Genomic DNA, 24536 nt, shown 5'->3' with positions numbered 1-24536 from the left:
GCTTTAAAGCCATTTTGTTGTTGTTGTTTTGCTGCTGTTGGTCTTCATCCAATACAGATTAATATATTATCCAGTTCATCCAAACACCCTCTGAGCCAGGCAGCCCGGCGGGATGTGGGCCCTGTCAAGCTGGCCTCCACTTTAGTTCTATAACTAAAAGTTCTGAATTCTGTTTCTCTCCCTCAAGATCAATAAGAGAAGCTGCAAGCAAGTTAGAAACATTTTTAACCTGAAAGTAAAGCGAACAGAAATATTATCCCCCTAAGACTTTTGCTATGCACCATGTTACCATATCAGGATTTTTAGTTTCAAAGTAGAAAACCTGATTGGTACTAACAGTCCTTCCAGAGATAATTTATGGGCACTTGTAGAATTGGGACATTTGAAAATATTCAACTGGTAAAAAGAGGATTTACTATATTCAGAAATGTTCTGAAGAACATTGGCAGAAAGTCCTAGGGGTACTGGTGGCAGCTCGTGTTAAGTTTGAAATACATAACTATCTTTTGCTACAGCTGAAAACTTTGAGGAAAAAGTTATATTTTTAAAAAGTCTTAAGCATGATTACCTAAAAAATAGTTTGTTAATATAATCTAGTGTAATTTCACTTATTTAAGGGGTTTAGATATGAAAACATCTTTAAGAGCCAATAAAAATATTATAGAGAAAAAAACACTTTTTTAAAAATTGAGGTTAAGAACTATGAGGCATTTCTTTTGGCTGTAAACACACAGTTTACTATCCCTTGTTGAAACACAAATGTTTGGATTTCCTGAGCTTCACGGATAACAGCAGGAGGCAAGTTTGCATAGAAAATTTGCAATGTCGACGATTTACTTAAAAAACTTTTAAGGATAGTTTGCTTTTGTTTTTATACTCCCAATTTTCATTACGAGTGCTCATCAAACTGTGAGATTGATAAGCAGGGTGACAAGTCATATAAGGCAGCCGGGGAAAAAGATGGAGTTTTTAAAATGCACAGGATATCATGATAAAGGGTCTTGAGCAGGAGCTTTCTAACAAGTGCCATACTCATTTGGCTAGAAATAAATTCTGTTTGGGAATTGGAACCAAAGGCAAAAAGCACTCCTGTACTGAATGGCATAGCCTGAGGGCAGGGACTGAAGCAGCATCCCCTTTGTGGAGGCCTCTGCAGGTCAGAGGTGCTGGTCAGGTGCCGAGGAGGGTGGCCACCCACAAACATCAGGACCAGACCTCGGTGCTTGGCTGATCCCAGAAGGGCTGCCGGGGACTTTCACCTCTGCTGGTTTGAAGTCGCAAAGCAGTTCTGAGGAGGACAGTCTTCTCGTGGGACCAGTCCCCAAAAAACCTTTGGGAAGGGAAGAAGCTATGCTAGGTCACAGTGCATACCACAAATGGGAACAATGGCAGTGGTCACCGACGACTCCAGATCTAACACGAAGATGGATGACAACAGGCAGTATCCTGCCAAGGAATCTGCTTTACTTCTTCTGGGATTGGTTCTTACACATGGTTAGGATTTGCTTCAGGACTTTTTGGACATCTTCATCCATCTGGCCCTAGAAAATTCATACCAAAGGCATTTATTAAAACCTCAACAGGTCATGGCACTGTCTCCTCCCAGGAATCAGATGGTTGGCTGAGATGAATACCCTAGCTTATTCCCTCCAATTTTTAGTGGGATGTCAGCCCTATTGACTTCCACATTCCCATGAGGAAATGAGTTAAAGAGAGCCTTGCTCTGACCCACCTGGAGGAGGATGAAGTTGGGTCTGCCAAAGCTCTCAGCAAAGGGTTGCAATAGTGTCGGGTTGCAATGGTGTCTTAGTTGCAAATGTTAACCCATCTGGGCAGAACATCAACAGACACAGGGGTAAGGCTAAGGGCTTTGAGAAAACATGCATGGAAAATAGAATCTGGCTTTTCTGATGGGGAACAGCAACACTGTCCTTCATTTCTAATTAAATGACAAGTCTGCTGCTTAAATAGGGCACAAGGCGCTTGACACAAAATCCAAACCAAAGCAAAAGGCATTTTTAAAGCTTTCAAATGAAAAATATTCTCTTCTAAGTTCTCTATTAGATGCAGTAGTTTTAGCAACATCTGCTGCCATATTTCTTGAGGTCCACACAATTTGCTGAGAATGACCATACCTGCACAGCATACAGAAGATGCATTCTGTAAACTGATATGACCTCCTGGTGTTGTTTCTTACAATCCTAGAAAGAGAAAAACTGTCATTATAATCCTAAAAAGAGAATAAAAGTGTGTGTGTGTGTGTGTGTGTGTGTGTGTGTGTGTGTGATACTAGTTATTAAACCCAGGGGCATTCTACCATTGAGCTACACCCCAAGCCCTCTTTTAGTTTTTAATTTTTGAAACAGGGTCTCACTAAGTTGCAGAAGTCCTGCTTCCCTCCACTAGCATAGGAAGCTTTTGCTGTGAGCTTACTGGTTTTTGTGTTTCTCAATATTCTTAAGAAAAAAACCCTATTTCATCTTGGTATGTCAGTTCTGGAGAAAAATTTGTAAAATGTAGTTATTATAAAACACAAGCAAGATGCAAATCAAAACTACACTGAGGTTCTATCTAACCCAATCAGAATGGCAATCATCAAAAAGTCAAACAACAATAAATGCTGGTGAGGATGTGGGAAAATAGGAACTCTTCTACACTATTGGTGGGAATGAAAATTACTGTAGCCACTATGGAAATCAGTGTAGAAAATCCTTCAGAAAATCAGAAATGGAACCACCACATGATCCAGCTATACTACTCTTGGGTATCTTTCCAAAGGGACTGAAATCAGAATATTATAGTAATAATACATATACATATTTATAGCAGCATAATTCACAATAGCTAAATTAAAGAACCAACTTAGGTGTCCATCAACAGATGAATGGATTACAAAATTATGGGATATCCATACAATGGAATTCTACTCAGCTATAAAAAAGAACAAAATAATATCATTTGCCGGAGAATGGATGGCTCTAGAGAACATTATGTTAAGTGAGATTAGCCAGTCACAGAAAGTGAAGGGTCATATGTTTTCTCTCATATGAGGAAGCTAAGGAGTAATCAGGATATCAGAGAGACTTCAGATAATGGAGGAAAAGCTCAAATGAAGTGAGGACAGTAGTCTAGGGGGAGAGGAAGGATAGGATCAATGAAGGAATCACTTCTATTGACAAATGTACATATGTGAGAATACCAATGACAATCTCAATATCCTGTGTAGGGAAGGGGAGGAATGAGAAGGGAGCAGGGTAGAAGGCTACCAAGTGCTGTGTACATGTACGTCACCATCACAACGAACTACGTTATGATGTGAGACTATAAAGCACCAATAAAAGCACAAGGAAAGAAAAAGATCACAAGTTTGTTTTTTAAAAATATATGTGCACATGCAATTACACAAAAATACTCAAACGCTGAAAGGAAATTCAATGCAAAAAGTGATTTTCTCAGTTGTTGAATAACTGGCAATTTTAATTTATGGGAGCTTAGAGTTTTTGTATTTTTCAACTTTTCTACAATGACAAAATATTTACTAATTCAATAAAAATATTTCTTTTAAGAGAATAATTAGATCACAGACTGTAAGGCTAGTGTTGTATAATCCCCAAGAGCTCAATTATTTTAGGTGCCAGTGTATCAAAGAGGCAAACAGTGGTAGCCCAATTTCCAATGGCTCCTTACAGCTGTTGATGCATTAGTTCTCCTTGCTGAGCTATTCACTTTTTCTCAATGACATTTCCAGGATTCTAACTTAACTGTGAGCTCTTTTTAACCTAAGAGGTCCTTTCTCCTACTTCATCATGAAACTTGAGACCATCAAGTTTCAAAAATCTGTGATGTTATCAGTACCCATTCCTACTTCCTTACTTTCAGTGTTAGAATATGAGATGTCCTTCCCATTACAGGTTTCAAACCTCAGCTCTTTGAAGTTCATACCATAAGAAAGTACACACTGAGTATCACTTATCCAAAACGCCTGGGATAGAAGCAGAAGTGTTTTGGATTTCAGATTTTGGAATGTTTGCATAAAGTTTACCAAATATAAGCATCTCTAAACTGAAGATCTGAAATCAGAAATGCATCAAAATTGTAAACCTAATTATTTTTGTACTGGAGATTGAACCCAGGGGAAGTCTACTGTTATTATTACTATATTCTCCTCCTCCTCCTCCTCCTCCTCCTCTTCCTCCTCCTCCTCCTCTTCCTCCTCCTTCTACTACTACTACTACTACTTGTGGTGCTGGGGATTGAACCTAAGGACTTTGCACCTCTGAGCTACACCCCCAACCTTTTTTTATTTTTTATTTTGAAATGGTTTTGCTAAGTTACTGAGGCTGGCCTCAAACTTGGGATCCTCCTTCCCAGCCTACCAAGTATTGGGATTACAGGCATCTACCACCACGTCTGGCTTAAAATTAGAAAGATTATGAATGTTATGCTGATGCGCACAAATTTTTGAATTTTTAACATTTCAGATCCTAAATACTTGAATCAGATATACTAAGCCTGTACCTTTCTGTTGTTTCCTTCAGTTACCACCATACAATTATTTATGACTTTATCTTCTGACCACTCTTTTCCTTTTTAAACCTACTTTTGTCATTATTGGCTTGACTGCACTATCTGGGTGAATGGTCCATCCAAAATCTGGGCCTCAGCAGGGCATGGTGGCGCACGCTTGTAATCCCCGTGCTTGGGAGGCTGAGACAGGAGGATCGTGCAGGTTGGAAGCCAGCCTCAGCTACTTAGGCTCTCAACAACTTAATGAGACCCTGTTTCCAAGAAAAAATATAAAATAGGTCTGGGACTGTAGCCCAGAAGTAGAAAGCCTCTGGGTTTCATTCCCCGTACCACAAAAACAAAACAAAACAAAAATACCTGGGCCTCTCACTTCCTCAACTTTAGCTTCTATGACTTCTCTTCCTTTAAGCCCCTCCTTCTCCTTGTCAGATCCCTGCCCCTGTCATTACCACCTCTGAAATCTCAAATGAAAAGTATCCTGTTCTCGACCACCTGTATCTTTGTAGCAAACCTATGTTGGGATTCTCTGCTGTGATTCCTCAGCACCATTGAAAACCTACTTAATATTATTTCCTAAGCAGTTAGCCTACTACAGTCCAGATTCTACCCTATCACCTCACTGGAAGGGCTCTCACCCAGGTTACCATGGGCTATCTAAGAGACACCGCTCAGTCCTTGCTGAGTAAGGGTGAGTCTGTACAGACCTCTTTAAGATTCAGTGGAAGCCTCACCTCTTGAAAGAAGCTTTTCATGACTTACCCAGGTTGGGTAGACATACTTCCCGTGTATGTCACCAGTTTGCTGAGCATTTTGTTATCAATGACTGCTTATCATATTAACTTATAGTGAGTATAAATTCCATGAGGGCAGAGATTGTGTCTTACTTATTTGTATATCATCAAGTGCAATACAGATATATAATAAAAGCTCAATAAAACATGCTGAATTGTAAGAATTACTATACAAATCATTTGCACTGTATCTACAGATCTGGAACAATCATTTTATCAGGAGAAGAAGGACCCACAGAACCCATTAAGGAGCATATTCTGGTTATTTCACCACTGCTAGAGCTGTTAACACCAAACAGCTAGTATTGTACTCTGAGGCCAGCAAGAATAAAGACGGCAGAAAACAATTCACTAGTGTTAAGTCCATGCTGAAGAAATAAAATCTATGTTCTCTTTGAAAAAGAAGTTAGAGACAGTCCAGGACAGACTAACTCTTGACTTCATGTGGAAAATGTAATGTACCCTTTCCAACTAAACCTTAACATCTACAGGCTCTTCAAAGATGTCACTTTACAAGATGGGCAAGGGGCCACGAGCCCAGCAAAGCAGGCAGGCGGCCTTTAGAAGCTGTCGAGAGTCAGGCAGAGGGACTCTCCCCTTAAGGCTCAAGAAGAAACCAGCCCTGCCACTGCCAGATCAACAACCAGGCCAGTAAGACTGACTTTGGACCTCTAACTCTAGAACCGTAAGATAGTAACTTCATGCTTCAACCAAGTGTGTGATGGTTTAGTACAACAGCCATAGGAAACCAATACAGTATTCTTTCCTGGGTAACATAAGGAGGGGCCCCAGAAACAGCTCCAAATATACAGATGCACAACTACCAGCCATCCTGGCTCCAAAGGAGCAAATGCCCTTGCTGTTGCCGGAGATGGGGAGTGACCATTGTGGAAAGAGGGGAAGAGGTGAACATGGGTGTGTGAAGAACAGCCCCCTACCAATTCCTCCCTTCCCAGCGACATGTCTAACCCATCCTGCTGTGGATACTGACAGGAGTTTTGCCATCGCTTTGCTCTTCTGCCCTCGTTGAAGCATACCAGTCCTTCAGGTGGCTAAGTGGGTGAGTAACCCGGCTCACCCGCCCTCCACCCAGACCAGGCAGGGAAAGAGGTGCACTCACGGCCAGCTGGTTCTGGAGCTGTTTGACCTGCAGCTGCAGCGCTTCCAGCTGCTGGCTCTGCCTTTTGGATGAGCTGGTTGAATAGGAGAGCTGTGAGAGGCTGTTCAGGGCCTCCTTCAACTTGGTGACTTCCTTTGACATCTCATTTATCTAGTGAGAATGGAAAACTGTATCAATAGGAGATAATGTATCTACAGAAGCACAATCCTAGATATTTCCAGGCCTCTGACAAAGTGGAATTTGAGACTTAAAGACAATTCCATACATGTATGCATGTATTTAGAGGAAACCTATAAAGTAAAATCGAATCAATAAGGCCCTGTACCTCTCCTGTATCTCTATTCTGTTCAGAAAAAGGCACCTAAATTATATATTGTTTTGGTGCATGAGAATACTGAAAGCTGTGATGATGATTTCCCTCTTATTTATTTGAAAGCTGCAATGTTGATTTCTCTTATTTATTTATTTATTTATTTATTTATTGTACTAAGGATCAAACCCAGGAATAGCCTAACCCTTTTCAATTTTTTTTTTTTTTTTTTTTTTTTTTGTGGTGGTACTGAGGATAAAACCCAGGGGCATTCTACCTCTGAGCTACACCCCCAGCCCTATTTTTTATTCTTTATTTTGAAACAGAGTCTCACTGAGTTGCAAAGGGCCTAAGTAGCTGAGGCTGTCCTCAAACTGTGATCCTCCTGTCTCCACCTCCCAAATGCTGGGATTATTTTAAAACTGGGTCTCATTAAGTTGCTGAGGCTGGCCTTGAACCCACAGTCCTCCTATCCTAGCCTCCCAATTACTAGGATTATAGGTGTGCACCAGTGTACCCAACTTTCCTCTTTTATTCTTAAAAGGGATGTGGCTAAAAATAAGTTAAGAATAGAATTAGAGACTTTTTTTTACTGGAGACAGCTATGTTTTATCCAATATTCTTTACATGGACAATCAGTAATAAGTCCTAGGAACCCTGATATCTCTGGACATCTTGCTTTAAAGTAAGCACAACCTCCCACCTCACCCCATAACTACCCATCCCCCTACCCCATAGGCTGTTGAGGCTAATTTTGGAAATACTCATCACAAAAGGCTAACAGTGCTCTGACACCGTTCAGAACTTCCAGCATAGGGAGTCGGGAGCAGAGCAGACACCGGCGCAGGAGATTCTGAACTTATTCTTTGCTTCCCTCCTTTCTCTGCATCTAGTGCCATCTCTAAATCGTCTGCTCCCCACATTCCTCCTGTGTCTCCTATGCACCTTTGAAAATGGGGCCAGAGAGAGTAGTTATATTGTTTATATGACTCAGGTGAGGAATCATGGAGCTTTGGGAAGCAGGACTAAGTCTAGGAGTCTTCGGGTTTCCATGTGATGGAGGAAATCTCTTCTGGATTCAATAAGAGAGTTGAAGTCTGAGATAGGTCACAAATACTTTTCAGATGCTTCCGATCCCCAACACTGGCAGAGCTTCTGTAAAATTATTTATTTGTTTGCTTGTTTGTTTGTTTGTTTTTGCAGTGCCAGGGATGGAACCCAGGGGAATTCTGCCTCCAAGCCATACCCTAGCCCTATTTTTTATTCTTCATTTTGAAACAGGGTCTCATTAAGTTGTGGAGGGCCGTTGGCTGTGACCCCATGATACTCCTCCTCAGACTCCCAAGTACTGGGATTACTAGTGTGCACCACCACGCCTGGCATAAAATGATTTTTAAAGAACAAATACACACCACACATGTGAAAATGTTTTAATATAAGGGGAAGTGACAAGAGATTGCTATTTTTTAAAATCAATATTCAAAACACTACTTTTTTGTGGCATTGTGGATTGAACTCAAGAGATTCGTCATGCTTCAGTTCTGAAACAGGGCCTTGCTAAATTGCCAAGACTGGCTTCAAATTTGTAATCTCCCCATCCCAGCCTCTTGAGTAGCTGGGATTACAGGTGTGTGTCACCATATCTGGCTCTTCCAAGGGACTATTCCTATTGTGGCTCTATGGACAGATATAATCATGTGCAGAGCCTCTGAGCATTCACACACATTACTGCCATCCCATAAATGTTTAATACAGCAAAAAAGTTGAAGGGCCTTGGAATTATTGCCAGAAGCCCAACAGCCACAGAATGCCACCAACCTTTTTATCCTTATCCTCTTCCAGTTTTGAAGAGCTCTCTGAGTATCTTTTCATTTCGGCGAGTTCTTCCTGAGCTTGCTGGAATTTCTGCAGCAGGTCATGGATTTCTTGCTCTTTGGATTTCAAGAGCGTCTGAAAGCTCTCCTTCTCCCTCTTCGCTTGGGAGACCTCACTTCGAACCTGAGCCACCTCGGAGTGGACCTTCTCTTTCTCCTTTACAGAATCCTTTAACTTGGACGCCAACACACTCACTTCACTCTCCAAGGACGCCTGGAGCTTTTCGTAGGCGGCCCTGGGCACCATGGCATCCGTCAGAGCTGCTTTTTCTTCTAGGAGCTGCCTCTCCAGCTTCGCCACTTCTCCCTCTTTGCTCGCGAGGTGCTCTTTGAGACTGCTAATTTTTTCCTCCATTTCTTTCGCGGTCGTCCGCAGCGTGGTGATCACCTGCAAGTGTTCTGTGATGGACACCGAGTTCTCTTTCTGTGCATCCACCAGTTGTTTGAGCTGGGTCAGCTCGCTCAGCACTTTCGAATACTGAGACTTCATTTCGGACAGGGCCTCTTCCGCTTTGGCCCTGGACACGTTAGTCATCTGCATCAGTTTCTCGTGCTCGGCTCTGTGGATATATTCAGCTGCTACGTCTTCTAGAGACTTCCTCTTCCTATAGTCCTCCAGCTCAGCCTGGGCTTCCTTGTACAGCTGCGACAGCTCGCTTACCTGCTTGTTGAGTTCATCCGTCATCCTGCTCATGGCCTCTTTCATGTCCCCGGCTTCGTCACTGGCCTCCTGGGTCGTCTGACTTTTGAGTGTGTCTTTTAATTTCATGAGTTCTTCTTGGGCCTCTTGGTATTTCTCAAACAAAAACGCTTTCTCCTTATTCATATTCTCAATGACCGAGCAATACGAACTTTTCATTTCCTCGTACTTTTCCGCAGGCGGCTCAATCGCCACGTCCTTCTCCTTCTCCACAAGTTTTTCCTCTAACTCTCTCACTTTCTCTTTATTTCTCTCACTCTCTTCCAGTGCGGCCTGAAGATCTCGTTTCAGCACATCTACCTCCTCGTGGGTGACCGTGAGCTCACGGAGATGTGAGCAGCTGTCTACGCTCTCAGGCGACAGGAGACCCAATTTCATCTGCTTCTGCACACTCAGGACTTCTTTCATGGCCTCCTCATACTTGCTCTGAGTTTCTTTGAGTTTCTGACTGAGGTCTGAGCCATTCTCTGAAATCTGTGTGTTGTTCACGCACTCCAGTTCTGTCCTGCGGGACTGGAACTCGGCCTGTAGCTGCCTCCTCTCTGCCTCAGAGCTCTCCAGTCTCTTCTGCAAGTCGTGCAAAATCTCTTGGAGTTGCTGGATTCTGACCTCACTGTCGGTGGTGGAGGCTGAGACGGCTAGAGATGCTGTGGAGTCTGGGGGCGGGGTCTCGCTAGGCTTGCCCAGGGAGGGGGCCAGGTCAGCCTGGGTTGAGTGTAGAGAGTCACAGCTTGGGTCTGCTCCTGTCTCCTGGGGTGATTTGGCCTGGAAAAAAAAAAAAGACAGAAATTAAATAGCACTCAAGGTGTGGCTAGGGGAGCAAGCAAAGAGAAGGAAGGAACAAGCCTGAGGTCCAGGTACGGCAGGGCAGGGTGGTCATGCTGCAAGCATGCTCCTGCACCAGGAAAACTGTGGTCTGCAACGTGAGAGTTGAACTGATGACACAAAGCTTACCCTCTGCTCGTTAGGACAGACTATTTGTACCAGTTTTTAAATTTTATTTATATATTTATTTATTTATTTATTTATTTATCTTGGTGGTACTGGGGATGGAACCCAGGGGCCTTCTACCTCCAGGCTACACTCCCAGACCTATTTTTTATATTTTATTTGGAAACAGGGTCTCTTAAGCCAGCTGAGGCTGGCTTCGAACCTGCGTAATCCTCCTGTCTCAGCCTCCCAAGTGCGGGGATCACAAGCGTGCGCCACCATGCCCGGCTTGTACCATTTTTTTAAACACTTGAATTGTTTTGCCTGTCGAATCTCTGATGCAAAATTTGCCTTTCTTTCTTATAATCTTTCTAGTTGCCCAGGGGGACAGTGGGCATAGTATAACTATTTCTTATTAAGTTTTTATCAAGTTCCTTTGGAAGATCAACTTTACTACATGAATGGCTAACACTTTATATACGTAGATATAAGTTAAATACATATAAAATCAAAAAATCAAACTACACATAAATGGCCATATCATTCTAGATATATTTATATAAATAAAATTTGTCTATTCTATTTATATTTATATTTAAAAGTTTAGGGGGTTTTAGAGATTGAACTTAGGGGTATTCTAACTCTGTGCTACACTCCAGCCTATTTTGTTTTTTATTTTTAAAACAGGGTCTCACTAACTTGCTGAGGGACTTGCTAAGTTGCTGAGGCTGCCTTCGAACCTGCAGTCTTCCTGACTCAGACTCCCAAATACTGGTATTACAGGCATGTGTCACCATACCAGCTATATTTAAATTTAATAATGTATAATTGTCATATATATGGTACTATATGTATATAGTTTATATATACTGTGCATAGAATTTACCAATTTATAGAAATAGAATTAATGAAGAACATTCTCAAGAAACAAATAATTTGGAACTATAAGATGCTTACTGCTAACTCCATTTGAAAAGAAAATTCTGTATATATTTAAAGCAAAATCCATCTAATTACAGCTGAAAAAAACCAATAGCTTGGCTCCCTAGTGTAATCTGTGATAGCATCTATTTACCTGTAATTTATCTTGCAACTCCTTATTGTGCAAGGTAAGGGAAGCAACTTTTGCTTGCAACAGGACAAGAAGGTCTTGTTGGTCAGCTTCAGAACTTATATCCAATAAGCTATCAGCACCTTGCAAAAGAGAAAGACAGTTTAAAATAATAATTTAAAAAATTAAACTGCTATGTCTCTAACTTGTAACAAACTCACCTAGTTTCATTCATCTCTTCCTAACTATGAACCTTTCCCACTGCCCAACTTGGTAAACAAAAAACAATTTGCACAGGCTGGCGTTTACTTACTATGAAATATCTAACACTGTGTTAGCTAAGTGTATAAATGCTGATTCTGAAAAGTAATGGATTTGGTCACGCATTTTCCACTCATCTGATTAAGTATCATATCTTGGGTGTTTCTGGTTTTTCTCTGAGCCTCATTCAAGCCTCAGTCCTGTGAATCCTTTTAGAAACATCTCTGGAACCTGGTTTATTTATTATCCCTACCACCATTACTCTCGTTCAGACTTTATGGCCTTTTAATGGCTTCCTAACAAATCTCTACCTCTCTTTTCTTCCCAGCAAAAAATACAGCCTGCACAACCATGTCAGACTACTCTTCCCAACACATACTTCAGGTCACTCTTTGCATCAAGTGCTTTAGTCCCCCTGCCAAAAACAAATCTCCAAGTTCCTTTATCTGAGTAAATCTTGCTCCAATGCCCCCTTTCAGGTTTATGACCTATATCTTTCCTAGATTTCCATTTTCCTCAAATTCATCGTTCCTATGATATCCTTTATATTTTTAACATACAGTTAATTCTTTCATTGTTTATCCACACGACTGTTCTTGCAGCATCTCTCTAGCTCTTGGGCATCTTCACAACCCACGCCAAACTTTTCCTTCTCCCTAAAACACTGACTAACCACCTGGCATGACATGCTCTTTCTTCCTTGAGTCCACTGTAATCCCTGTTGGCCAACCACAATAAAAAAAAAAAAAAAAAATCACACCTCTTCCCACTTCCAAATAGCATCTAAAGCAATGTTCTGACATCTGATGCCCTGGTGCTGACAGAGAGGAGGTGAGGAACTTGCTTCCGAATGTGATACAATGCAGTGCTTCCTTCACTAAGAAAAAGTCTTCCTATCCAGAGGTCAGCCGCACCAAACAGTGTGCTTAGTGGCACAGCTGGAATTTTTGCTCACTCAGTGCCAATGGTTTACAGATCATTCTCTGAACAGTATACAAAACATTTCTTTCTTTCTTTCTTTCTTTCTTTCTTTCTTTCTTTCTTTCTTTCTTTCTTTCTTTCCTTCCTTCCTTCCTTCCTTCTTTTCTTTCTTCTTTTTTACTATTATGCTTTTCATTTTCTCACTGCCGTTCAGTGCAGAGGTGAAAACTTAATCCTGATATGAACAGAGGCAAAAGTAATGTTTCTACACAGAAAAGCCTACTTCTGACCACTGGGCACCGTTCTGCTGTCTGATGCGGAGGACACAGCTTTATGATTCTGCTCGACACGAAGGCAGGTGAGCTGCCATTCTGGTGGGATGGACTAGGGACTGGAAGCACGACTGCAATTCTAAAGGATTCTGGGAAATCACTTCCTAGATACATCGGATGCTTTCAAGAGTATCCAGCCCAACACCTGCTTAGTTATGTTAACATTGATCTCTGCCAGGACTTAGAAAGTTAAACATTTCTAAATTTGGAAAATCACATTCTGCATATATAAATGTACAACTCTCTAAGAAACTAAATGCTGGAGAAAAGGTGAAGGGGGAGCTTTGAAATCATCTACTCTATAATTTAATTCTGAAGATGCCGTACCATATCCTTAGAGATACAATTAATCTCTAGGAATCTCCATCTCCTTTAGGAGGCAATTTACAAGATACAATGAATTAAACCTATCTTGGTGAAGACAGTACGACTGTGTATGATTCCCCTAACACCCTTGCCTGTGATTACTCACAACTCCAGGTTGCAAAGGTAGTGGTAAAGTGGCAGCCACAGAGGCGCGTGGCTCCTCCTCCCATCGCAATATAACTTGCTCTCCGCTGCAACGGCGGCTGTATGTCCTGAGCTGGTGCCTAAAACCTGTGTGTCATGTGTGCTTTCAAACGCACAACATAAAACATACAGGCTATACAATCCAAAACATACCAAATGGCATGATCCCGAGTAGGCCTAATAACTGCCATAATTATAAATGAAATTTTAACACATCTGTAATAACAGGTGATAAAATCTGAGAATGCTCGTGGTGACAAAGTCCCTGGTCTGCTACCACCACTGGGTTCATTGCCCACGTTCAGAATTGAAGGAAATGCTAACATTTATAGTTAGGGACAAATGAAAATAGAAGTGTGTGTGTGTGTGTGTGTGTGTGTGTGTGTGTGTGTGTGTGTTACTGGGGATTGAACCCAGCAGGAACATTTTACTTCCAAGCTTCGCCACCAGCCCTTTTTTAATTCTTTACTGTGAAATAGGGTCTCACTACTTGCAAGGGGCTCACTAAGTAGCTGAGGTTGGCCTCAAACCTGCGATTCTCCTGTCTCAGCCTCTCAAGTCCTGGGATTACAAGTGTGTGCCACCACACCCGGCTAAAGATGTATTGTATTGTTTTTATATCCATGGTTAGGGGTTCTTTAAAATTGAAGTCAAGGGCCTCAAAAAAGAGAGTGACAGGCAGCTTGTGAAAGTAGGCTGGTTCTGACAACCTCACCACACAGGGTTCCCTGGCTTGGCCTTTGCTCTCTTTAACTGGACATGGAATAATCACAGTTCAAAGGAACAAAAGCAGACCCTCCTGTGTCTTACCTGTGGTACTGTCACTTAGCCTGTCTTTGTTTTCTTGTATAGAACTAATCTCAGCCTGCAGAAACACAAAAAAATGACATTAAAAAGAACACTCCTAAATGTAACATTCCACAAAAAGAACCAGGCAGATTTTCCTGCTCGAATTTATAAAGCACAAAGTTAGTGTTATTCTACCAGAAAAATAACAAGGAAAATTTGAAGACTCTATTTTAAAATACAAGTGAGAACTGACAATCATCTATTAAGGTATGATTTCTAAACCATTAGAAGCACCAAAGGGCATGTTTTCAAAACATTTTTCAGAAATTTCACTTAGTGAATACAAATATATTTAAAATTATGATAATTTTATATAACAGCTCATTTACTGAACTATGTTCTAAAACTTGAGTTAATAAAGCTTATTTTCCCACTGGCATCAAAAAGTTTCAGTTTGTTTGGGTTATATATTAATTAAAGCATATTAAAAGTAATTTTTGGTTTAATTGTTTTTAAGATATCTTTGATTAATATCTTACTATTAATCCTTCTAAGCGAGATATTAATTAGTTATGTCCGGGAAGAAAAAGGTAATTTTATAAGGGAATAAAAATATGCATGGTTTGGGATTGGCAATTGGTTTCCTAAAGACTTCCTCTAACCCTATCTCTGAATATCTATTAATAAATTGCAAACATTCTTAGACCTCCAAAGACAGACTGATTTCAAGACTCTTATTTCAAAACATTACACTAACTTGCCAGAAATTTCTACATTTCATCTAGATAAGCCACAGATAATGATGAGAGAGAGATCACTTTTCAGCAAAGAAGCCCAAATGCTAAAAATTCAATGACTTGTTTTTGCCAAGTGCTTATCTTTACCAAAAGCTTTCCCTTCCTTAAAAAAGCACTTATTTTTCAGCTATATAAGGTATAAAATAAACTACATCCATTTAAAGCTCACAATTTGAAAGCATTTTGATAGCCCTACTTTATGCTGCCTCTCACACTGATTCTAGGAATTGCTTTTTTCCCCCTGAATTGCCTTCTACTTGTATTGGGACGCCTTAACAGATAAGAAAGGAACACAAATAAAGACAATTGGAAGCCATGAGAGCTACGCACAGATGTATACTCCGGCACCACCACTACAACCAAGATGTAGAATAGTCCCATTACCCCTAAGAGTTTCCTCATGCCTCATCACTGCGGACACCAGTCTACTCCCTAGGAATCATGACTCTCCTTTTTGCATTTTCTAAAACTGCTATAAATAGAATGCCAAACAGCAAGGGTGCTTTTGTGGCTGATGGCTTTTATTCAGCATGCTGGTTTTCAGATTTACTTATGATCTTGTTTTCACTGCAGTTAATTCCTTTTTTTGGCTGAATAATATTTCATTACGTGGATATATCTAATTATTTTTATCCATTGACTTCTGATGGACATTGATTGTTTTCAGTTTAGAAAAACTGTGAATAAAGCTGCTATAAACATCCACATACACGATTTTGTATAGGCATTTATTTTCATTTCTGTTGGGTAAATACCCATGATTGAATGGCTGGATCATATCTTAGGCATGTGTTTAATTTTTAAAGAAACTACCAGATGATTTTCTGAAGTAGCTGTACTATTTCACATTTCCACCAACGGAATATACGAGAGGTCTAGTTCTTCCATAACTTCACCAATGCATAGCATTTTATTCATTTTAAACATAGCCATTTGAAATTGTCGTCACTTTTTATCTTATTTTTTGTTCATTTAGAGACTATAGTCTCTTTTACTCCTGAAAACCAAAATTTGTAATTTTTTTTTTTTGGTACTAGGGATTGAACCTAGTAGGGGGGCTCTATATCCAAGCTACACCCTCAGCCCTTTTTAATTTTTGTTTTGAAATGAGTTCAATTGAAATGGGATTTATTTTGATGCTTCTGGGTTCAATCCCCAGTACCACCCCCCTACACACATAAGAATACAACACACTGTGATTGACTATGGTCACCATACTATACTGCAGATTTCTTGAACTTATTCCTCTGGCCAAACTGAAATGTATATTTTGAGCAATTTCTCCACTCCTCAGAACCATCATTCTACTCTGCTTCAAAGAGTTCACCATTTTCAATTCCAGATAAGAGACTTTGACTCCTTTTTTATATGAAGAAAATTAATTTTTGCTAGGAAATATAATTTAGTCTCCATATTCTTATTTATGCTGTCCATACCAGAAAAAAATAATCAAAGGGGCGATCCAGTGATTTAGAAGTTTATTTTGTTTTCCCCAGTGTTATGTAACTCTGAGCAAATCTATCATATATTTTAAAGTAAGAAGAAAAAAAAAAAAAAAGACACAAAAAGGAAATACCTTGAATGGTGGTTCAGCAAAAAATACTGATTCCTTTCCCGATAGTGGTGTTGAAGTTATTGATCTTGGGGAAGACACATCACTCAACTAAAAAAGAAAAAAAAATTAAAGCCACCAGTAAAGAATGCATCTTCAAAGTCTTTTCTCCTCCGATGCAAAAGAATCAAACATTTAATCTGTGCAATTAAGCCTACCAGTAAGCATCCTTAGTTTTGATTAACTCAGCAGTAACATTTTCAAGGCAATTCATCTACATCAAATATTTTTGGAAAGTGTGCGGAGTATAACTAAACAACTTTGTGGCTATATTAATTAGAATCAATTTTTTTAATTTTTTATTTTTAATTAAATTAATTAATTTATTATTATTATTATTATTATTTTTGGTGGTACTGGGGTTCCTGGAAACCCTTCTACCTCCAGGCTACACTCCCAGACCTATTTTTATACTTTTTATTTGGAAACAGGGTCTCTTACGCCAGCACGGCTGGCTTCGAACCTGCGCGATCCTCCTGTCTCCACCTCCCAAGCGCAGGGATTACAAGCGTGCGCCACCATGCCCGGCAAATTAGAATCAATTTTTAAAATTTATAAAACTTCTACTGCCAGTTGAGAAAACTATTAATGACTATGCTAATATGTACCTAAAATTATTTGTTGGATGAGATATTCCTCTTTACTATCTGAATGTAGATTATACTCTTTATGAACTATTATTTTTCTAAAATAACAACCCCCAATCTATTTTTATTTGCCATGTCATAGATTTCTGAACTTCCTCCTCTATGAAGTAGTCATAAGTTCAGAAACAAAAACCTTACTGTTAATATTATTAAACTGTCAATGCAAGTAGAAAGGAAAATATATTTTAGTAATGTTTTAAGAAAGCAGCTCAAACTCACTGTCATCTAATGGCCTCACCAGCTACTCGGTCCCTGACTAGAGCTGTTAATATCAGGAACTAAAAATAGACTCAACTTATTATCTCAAGGAAAAAGTTCCTGTCATAAGATTTTGAGAAATATCCTTGATGCTTTTAAAAAAGACACTGCTCAATTCTATCGTTTTGAAATAGATAAAAATTGATATCATTTCCATACTAATGATCAAAATCCTTCTTACCATAATGTGTAATTTGTTGCTGTTTCTTTATTTTCTTTCCTTACAGTGCTGGAATTGAACCTAGTTTTGCACAGGCCAGGCCAGCTTTCTACCACTGAATTAAGTTCCCAGCCCTATAATTTATAATTTAAATCCACTAAAGAGCCAGGTGTGGTGGCATACACCTGTAATCCCCGTACTTGGGAGTATGAGATGGGAAAATTGCAGTTTCAAGGCCAGCCTCAGCAACTTAGCAAGACCCTGTTACAAAATAAGAAAGGCTGGAGGTATAGATCGGAGTTAGAATTCCCCTGAATTCAGTCTCAGCACGAATAATAATAATGATAGCGATAATAATAATATAAAACCACTAAAGAAAAACTTTAAATGTGCCCTTAAGGATCAGTTCTGAAACATTCCTTTCTGGCCTCAACACAAAATGACAAAATGACAGCTTGGCGGTTGTGTACTCGTCGACTATTGGTTTGCTTTGTTTTTACCTGAGTAGGACTGATAGGAGGTGGTGGAGCTTTGTGTTTTTTTGGAGTTCCACTTCTTTCTGAGCTTATTTTAGAGACTTGATCATGCTGAAAGTTAGCACAGTCCAAAGAATGGAGGTGGGTTAGTTAGGTTAGTAAAGGCTGAGCAAGCAGCTTCATCAAACAAATGAGAAAAACCTCAACGGTTCATGCATTTCTTAACCCATCAACATCTGAAATCTGCTATCAACATAAAAATAAGTAATAACATGCTCCAAGTTTTATTCTAGCGGTTCATGCTTTCACAGCAAGAAAATAATGTTGATGATAATAATAATAATAATAATAATAATAATAATAATAATAATAATAGACAAAACTAGAGTAAGTCGGTGTGGAGAACAGGGAAAATGGAAGATGAGAAATTATCTACCATAACTCATAACCTGGCATCATAATGTGAGCAGTGGTATTTCCCATACCTCCACATCATTTCCATTTTTTTTTTTAAAGAATATAACATGAGCCGAGCATGGTGGTGCACGCCTATAATCCCAGTACTTGGGAGGCTGAGAAAAGAAGATCGCAGGTTTGAGGCCAGCCCCAGCAATGTAGCGAGGCCCTCAGCAACATAGCAAGACTCAGTTTCAAAATAAAAATAAAAAGGGCTGAGGCTGTTGCTTAGAAGCCGAATAGTCCCGGGTTCAGTCCCTAGTACCATGACCACAACCAAAAAAGCAACATGAAGGAAAAGGGGGACCTCATCTTGAAGGTGATTAAGTAAGACAGTTAGCATGTAATAAGTCCAGTATTGAGTTTTTGCTGTTAGATTTCTTCAAGAGCCTCGATGTATAAATAAACATGTAAAACAGAACAGCCAAACATAAACTGATAGTGACAAACATGCTTTCAGGAAAAACTGCAAAATAACAGGGCAAAACTCTCAATTTCGACTTTGTTTAATACCAGAAGACATTTTGGAAAAATCCCCAATTAAAATAAAAGGAAAAGCCAAATCTCTTATTTTCACTAAAAAAAATTCTTTTGACTATTAGGTCTGAAATTTGTGTGATGTTCTAAGCATTTAAAATACTCTTACTCAATCTCAGAGTTTAAACCACAATTTCACACCAGGAAGAAGTATTAGTACATTCCAGAAAAAGATGAATGTATATATAGGTAGCGAGTTTAAAGTTACGTGCTTTTGAAGTCAGACAAATCATTAAGAATACATTCACCACCTCATAATAATGAATTTGTATTCCAAAAATATTTTCAGTCCTTCAGTGTTTTTAACTTAGTCGTTACCACTTTTCTAGTGATCCACAGAGTTGCATCTGAACATTTTCAAATTCCCACAATCAAAGATGAAAAATCCCCACCCCCAAAATATAAATACCTGCTTTGGCTTTGTCGGGGTCTTTACGTCTAAAGAAGAAAAAATGAGAGGGGGAAAAAAGAGTTTTAAGAACCATAATGACTCAGATCTCCTACCTCCTTTGGGAGGCACATGCATACACTCACCATATACAACATTTAACACCTCACTTTTCTACAAGCATATGTTTAAAAGAATAATAAAATATATCACATTGCACAAATTCCTTTACCCTTTGGGGAACACAGAGTGGATAAATTTAAAACAACAGAGGCTATTTTCTTTCACATACCAGCATCCTGAGAGATTTTTGATAATAGAAGGCTTTGAATTCCTGCATTTTCTGAGAGTTTGGAATAATGTAAGGCATTGTGTCCAAGAGAATCTACAAGGGTTAGGTCTGCACCCTTTTTAATTAAGGCTTCCGCGATGGTAGAGCTGCCAATCTCACAAGCCAGCATAAGAGCAGTTCTAAAGAAAAAAGAGATACGAAAATTAGTATTAACCAAATGTGAAAACTCTGGCCTGGGAAAAAAGACGAGTCTGGCCAAACTTTTACTACACTTCATGTTCTAGGGAGTCAAAGTAGAATGCCATCAAAATGAAGTTAGGCGGCACTTTTTTTAAAAACTTAAGATTAAATCAAAATATTAAACCATTATTTAGTCAAATAACACAGACCTAATCATCTAGACTATTTGATATAATATGATGGAATTTACTAATGATGGGACTTACTACAATTGGCACAAATCTTGTCCTTTTACCTCAAGTATGTTAATGAACCTATAAATTGTGAACTTAATTAATTAATTAATTAATTTGTACTGGAGATTGAACCCAGGGGCATTCTACCTTCAAGCTACATCCCCAGCTCTTATTTATTTATTTCTGTATTTATTTTTGTAGTTCTACGGATGGAACCCAGGGGCATTCTACCTCAGAGCCATACCCCCAGCTCTGTTTTTATTCTTTATTTTGAAACAGGGTTTCAGTGAGTTACAGAGGGCTTCACTAAGTAGCTGAGGTGGTCCGCAAATTGCGATCCTCCCGATCCGATCCTCCTGTCTCAGCCTCCCGAATGCTGGGATTACAAGCAAGTACCACCACGCCCAGCAACTAGAATTTTTTTTTAAACAGGTTCTTGCTAAGTTGTGAAGGGCTCATAAATTGCTAAGGCTGGTGGAGAACCTGCAATGTTCCTGTCTCAGCCTCCCAAGTACTGAGATTACAAGCGTGCACCACCATGCCCGGCTGTGAAGCTCATTTTTAAAAAGCAACCAATATATGTAATTATTTTTTTTGTGAGAAGTCACAGGAAATAGTTTAAATCACTTTAATATTGAATGGTCTCATCACACACTCAATAGTGATGCCCACAGAGGTCCAGGGAAAATTGCTTTAAAGTTGAAATAGATTCTTGATTATCAAAAAGGTAGAAAATAGCTGGGTATAGTGGTGCATGCTTGTAATCCCAGTACTTGGGGGGCCGAGACAGCAGAATCTGGGTTCACAGCTAGCTTCAGCTACTTAGACTCTTCACAACTTAGTGAGACCCTGTTTCAAAAAAAAAATGACTAAAAAATCGGGCTGGGTTGTAGCTTGGAGGTAGAATACCCTTGGATTCAATCCCCAGCACTACACAGACAGACAGACAGACAGACAGACAGACAGACAGACACACACACACACACACACACACACACACACCACAAAAGGTAGAAAATTAAAAAAGGAAAGAAGTTAAAACTATAACAAATCATCCGAAATGCAGCTGTGATATTTTGAAAGATTCATAACGTGGGAATCATATGACTTGTGCTTAATTGTGGGGCACCTTCCATTTTTGTCCCTGGAATTGATATCAGCTCCTTGATCCAGAAGGAAGCGGCAGACCTCGCCGTGGCCATTCTGTACGGCGAGAAGCAGTGGTATGTTCCCATCCTAGGAGACAAACGCAGAGTTAGAGTTCAACTCTGACACCAAATGCTAGAAGCTCTCTCGCATTTTTCTCCCTGCCTCACACGACTGGTCTAGTATTACCCATCATGCTCCTCTGTGCCCCCGCAGGGCCGCCATTCACTAGATCTCAGCCCCACTCTTCTTGGGGAATTGCACTGTTAGCATTTCTTCTACATAATCTTTTTTATTTTTATTTATTTGGCGATTGAACCTAGGAGTGTCTATCTTTGAGTGATACCCCCAGCTCAATTTTATTTTTTATTTTGAAATAGAATCTTGTTAAGTTACCACATACTGCCTTCAAACCTTAGATCCTTCTGTCTCAGTCTCCCAAGTACTGGGATTATAGGCAGGTACCACTATGCCCCGCCCATAATTTTAGTAAGTATCAGAACATAATAAATTAGGAGTCTGCTTGTCTGTTACTAACATGAAATAAAAAGATGTACGAAAATAATTACTTAATATTTCATGACAATTGGCAATCTATTTGGGAAAAAAAGAAAATCAGATCCCCAATTCATAGATATACCGCATTGGATGGAATGAGAATTATAACATTATAATATAAAATAAATGGGGAAAATACTAGAATATATCCAAGGTGAGAAGGGTCTCATGTAAATGAGAAAACTATAAAGAAAGTGATTAGTCTCTTGGTTTTCCTTTGGGGGAGGGAGGGAGGAAAAAAGTCAGCCAGTAGTTATTTTTAAGTTAGAAGTATTCAAATAGGCAAAAAGAAAAGGTAGGTCACAATATATGTAAATTTTTAAAAATTGTGATTTTAAAAATACAATTGAGCCAGGCTTGGTGGCATATACCTATAATACCAGTACATGGGAGATAGGACGCCGAAATAGGAGGATCCCAGGTTTGAGGCCAGCCTCAGTAATTTAGAAAGACCCTGTTTTGAAATAAAAAATAAAATGAGATTGAGGGTACAGCTCAGAAGTAGAAGACTCTGAGTTCAAACCCCAGTAAAACACACACACACACACACACACACACACAATAAATAAGTAATAAAAATACACTGAACCCAAGGCCTAGCACATGCCACCACTAAGCAACATCCCAGCCCTTTTTATTTTCTTTTGAGACAAGGTCTTGCTAAATTGCCGAGGCTGGCCTTAACTTGTAATCCTCTTGCCTCTGTCTCCCAAGTAGATAGGATTGTAGGTGTGTGTCATGATGCATGGAAGGGCTGTCTTACAGTGCAATTTTAGACAGGTCTCTAGGCATTGTCTGTATAAAGCCATGATACTTTCTGTTCATGAAGTGCAGGCCGGAAATGTTTTAGATTTGGGATACTTCTGAATTTTGCAATATCGGCATAGATTGTAGTGAGATGCCTTGCAGATGTGACCCAAGTTTAAACATGAAATTTAACTATGTTTCATATAGATCTTGTAAACGTATAGTCTGGAAATAATTTATATAATGTGCTTAATAATTATGTGCATGAACATGGGATTTTCTACTTGTGGCTTCATGTTTAATGTTCAAAAGGTTTCAGATTTTGCAGTTTTCGATTTTGGGTTTTGGACTAGGGATGCTCAGCCTACACTGAGACTCGGCATAGGACTTGACTTGCAGAGTTTATTCAAGTCCGTCACAATGTCTCCATCAGACACAAGTGCACAGGTGAATTCTCCTGCCGCAGCGTGACACTCAACTCGGTAACTATATGCAGTAGACATAGAAATTTACTCTGGAAACGGCCCAGTGAGGTCACAAATGGGTTAGAAGTGATCTTCAAAGTTGGGAAACTAACCAGAATGTATCCAAGGTGATACATGGAATGCAGAAACTAAGTTATGTTTGTTTGATTTTATGGTTGTGGGGATTGAACCCATACGTGTTCAACCTCGGAGCTACATCTCCGGCCATATTTTATTTTATTTTATTTTTTAAACAGGGTCTAAGTGGTAGAGGTCCTCCCTAGGTTGCTGAGGCTAACCACAAACTTGTGATTTTCCTGTCTCAGCCTCCCAAGTACTGGGATTATAGGTGTGTGCCACCATGTTCAGCTACAGCACTCCTATTTAGATTTACTTTTTTCTTAAATAAATGAAGAAAACAAGTTTTATTCACATTTACATTAATACAGAACACATGTCTATACTTAGAACAAATATAAATATGTAAGAAGCAAATGTTACAAAAACGCCTTATTAATGTTTTGGGGACCAATGAGAAATAATATACAGAAGATTTTTTTGCAGAAGATGTAGGCTGTAATAAAATACTGCCAGATCCTTGGGTCTCTAAGTTTCAGAGACTGTCAGAGGAATCCACGATGCTCTAGAGGCCTCTGTCCACTTCCACCTCTGGGACCACCTGGTACTTACCAAATCCTTGAGGTTCGGGGGGCTCTTGTGCTCACTGAGGGCCTGCACAGCTGGAAGGCAGCCCTGTGCCGCTGCGGGAAGGAGAATACAAGCGCCAAGTGGGTCACGAAGGTCTGCTCTCAACCAGGGGCACCGGGCACTTCTAGAAAGGCAGAGTTTGTGTCGCTTCCCTCAGTCGGCACACTTTCACTGAGCTACACTCAGGAGAAATGGTCTCAGGAAGGTTAAGTAACAGGTATTTGAAAGTACAGCTTAACCTTAGAGTCATCTAGACCTAAAACCAGTGACGACCAGCTGCCTTTAGGCAAACACTTGGCTGAGGTTTTCATACGACTTAGTTCTTTTGAAACTAGCAATACAAGTGTTTTTATGCTCATCTAATCTAACTGCCCCAATAAGAAAATAATTCATAATGATGATAAGAGAGTTTCTACATCTAATATGTAACTGTCCCATGGTTCAGTGTCAATATACTTGAAGTTGAGAAACAGATATTAAAACAAAACACTGATAAATGAAATAAATTGCCGTTCATCATGATCCTCAAGTTAAAAAAAAAAAAAACACTATTACTTATTACCTGAATCCACAAGTGTTTATAATTATTCCTCAGTTTAAAAAGAAACTTTAAGGCTGGGCATAGTGGCGCATGCTTGTAATCCCAGCGCTTGGGAGGCTGAAACTGGAGGATTGCACAGGCTTGAAGCCAGCCTTAGCTACTTAGTGAGGCTCTGAACAACAGGGTATCAACTTAGTGATACCCTGTTTCCAAATAA

The 24536-nt window shown here is 39.6% G+C and overlaps 1 protein-coding gene across 3 annotated transcripts in view; it reads right to left on the bottom strand.

The window, feature by feature from the left end:
• Positions 1 to 1463: 1463 nt before the first annotated feature.
• RAI14 (retinoic acid induced 14) overlaps positions 1464 to 24536 on the bottom strand; it is a gene marked incomplete at both ends in the record, with an annotated part of 124742 nt that continues 101669 nt past the window's right edge. For 2 of the 3 annotated variants that reach the window (XM_080692441.1, XM_080692440.1), the window contains 12 exons: positions 1464 to 1541; positions 2136 to 2201; positions 6439 to 6588; positions 8567 to 10087; positions 11328 to 11446; positions 14138 to 14192; positions 16490 to 16576; positions 18091 to 18177; positions 19469 to 19497; positions 19740 to 19918; positions 21285 to 21391; positions 23761 to 23831. In XM_080692441.1, coding sequence (XP_080548567.1) covers positions 1464 to 1541; positions 2136 to 2201; positions 6439 to 6588; positions 8567 to 10087; positions 11328 to 11446; positions 14138 to 14192; positions 16490 to 16576; positions 18091 to 18177; positions 19469 to 19497; positions 19740 to 19918; positions 21285 to 21391; positions 23761 to 23831 — 2549 coding nt within the window. The remainder of the gene's footprint in view (positions 1542 to 2135; positions 2202 to 6438; positions 6589 to 8566; positions 10088 to 11327; positions 11447 to 14137; positions 14193 to 16489; positions 16577 to 18090; positions 18178 to 19468; positions 19498 to 19739; positions 19919 to 21284; positions 21392 to 23760; positions 23832 to 24536) is intronic. The other variant, XM_080692439.1, reaches the window with a different exon arrangement.

The sequence above is a fragment of the Muscardinus avellanarius genome (assembly GCF_963383645.1).
Source record: "Muscardinus avellanarius genome assembly, chromosome: 1".
Lineage (NCBI taxonomy): Eukaryota > Metazoa > Chordata > Mammalia > Rodentia > Gliridae > Muscardinus > Muscardinus avellanarius.
The sequence above is the reverse complement of the archived record's forward strand: the minus strand, read 5'-3'. Positions and strand labels throughout refer to the sequence as shown.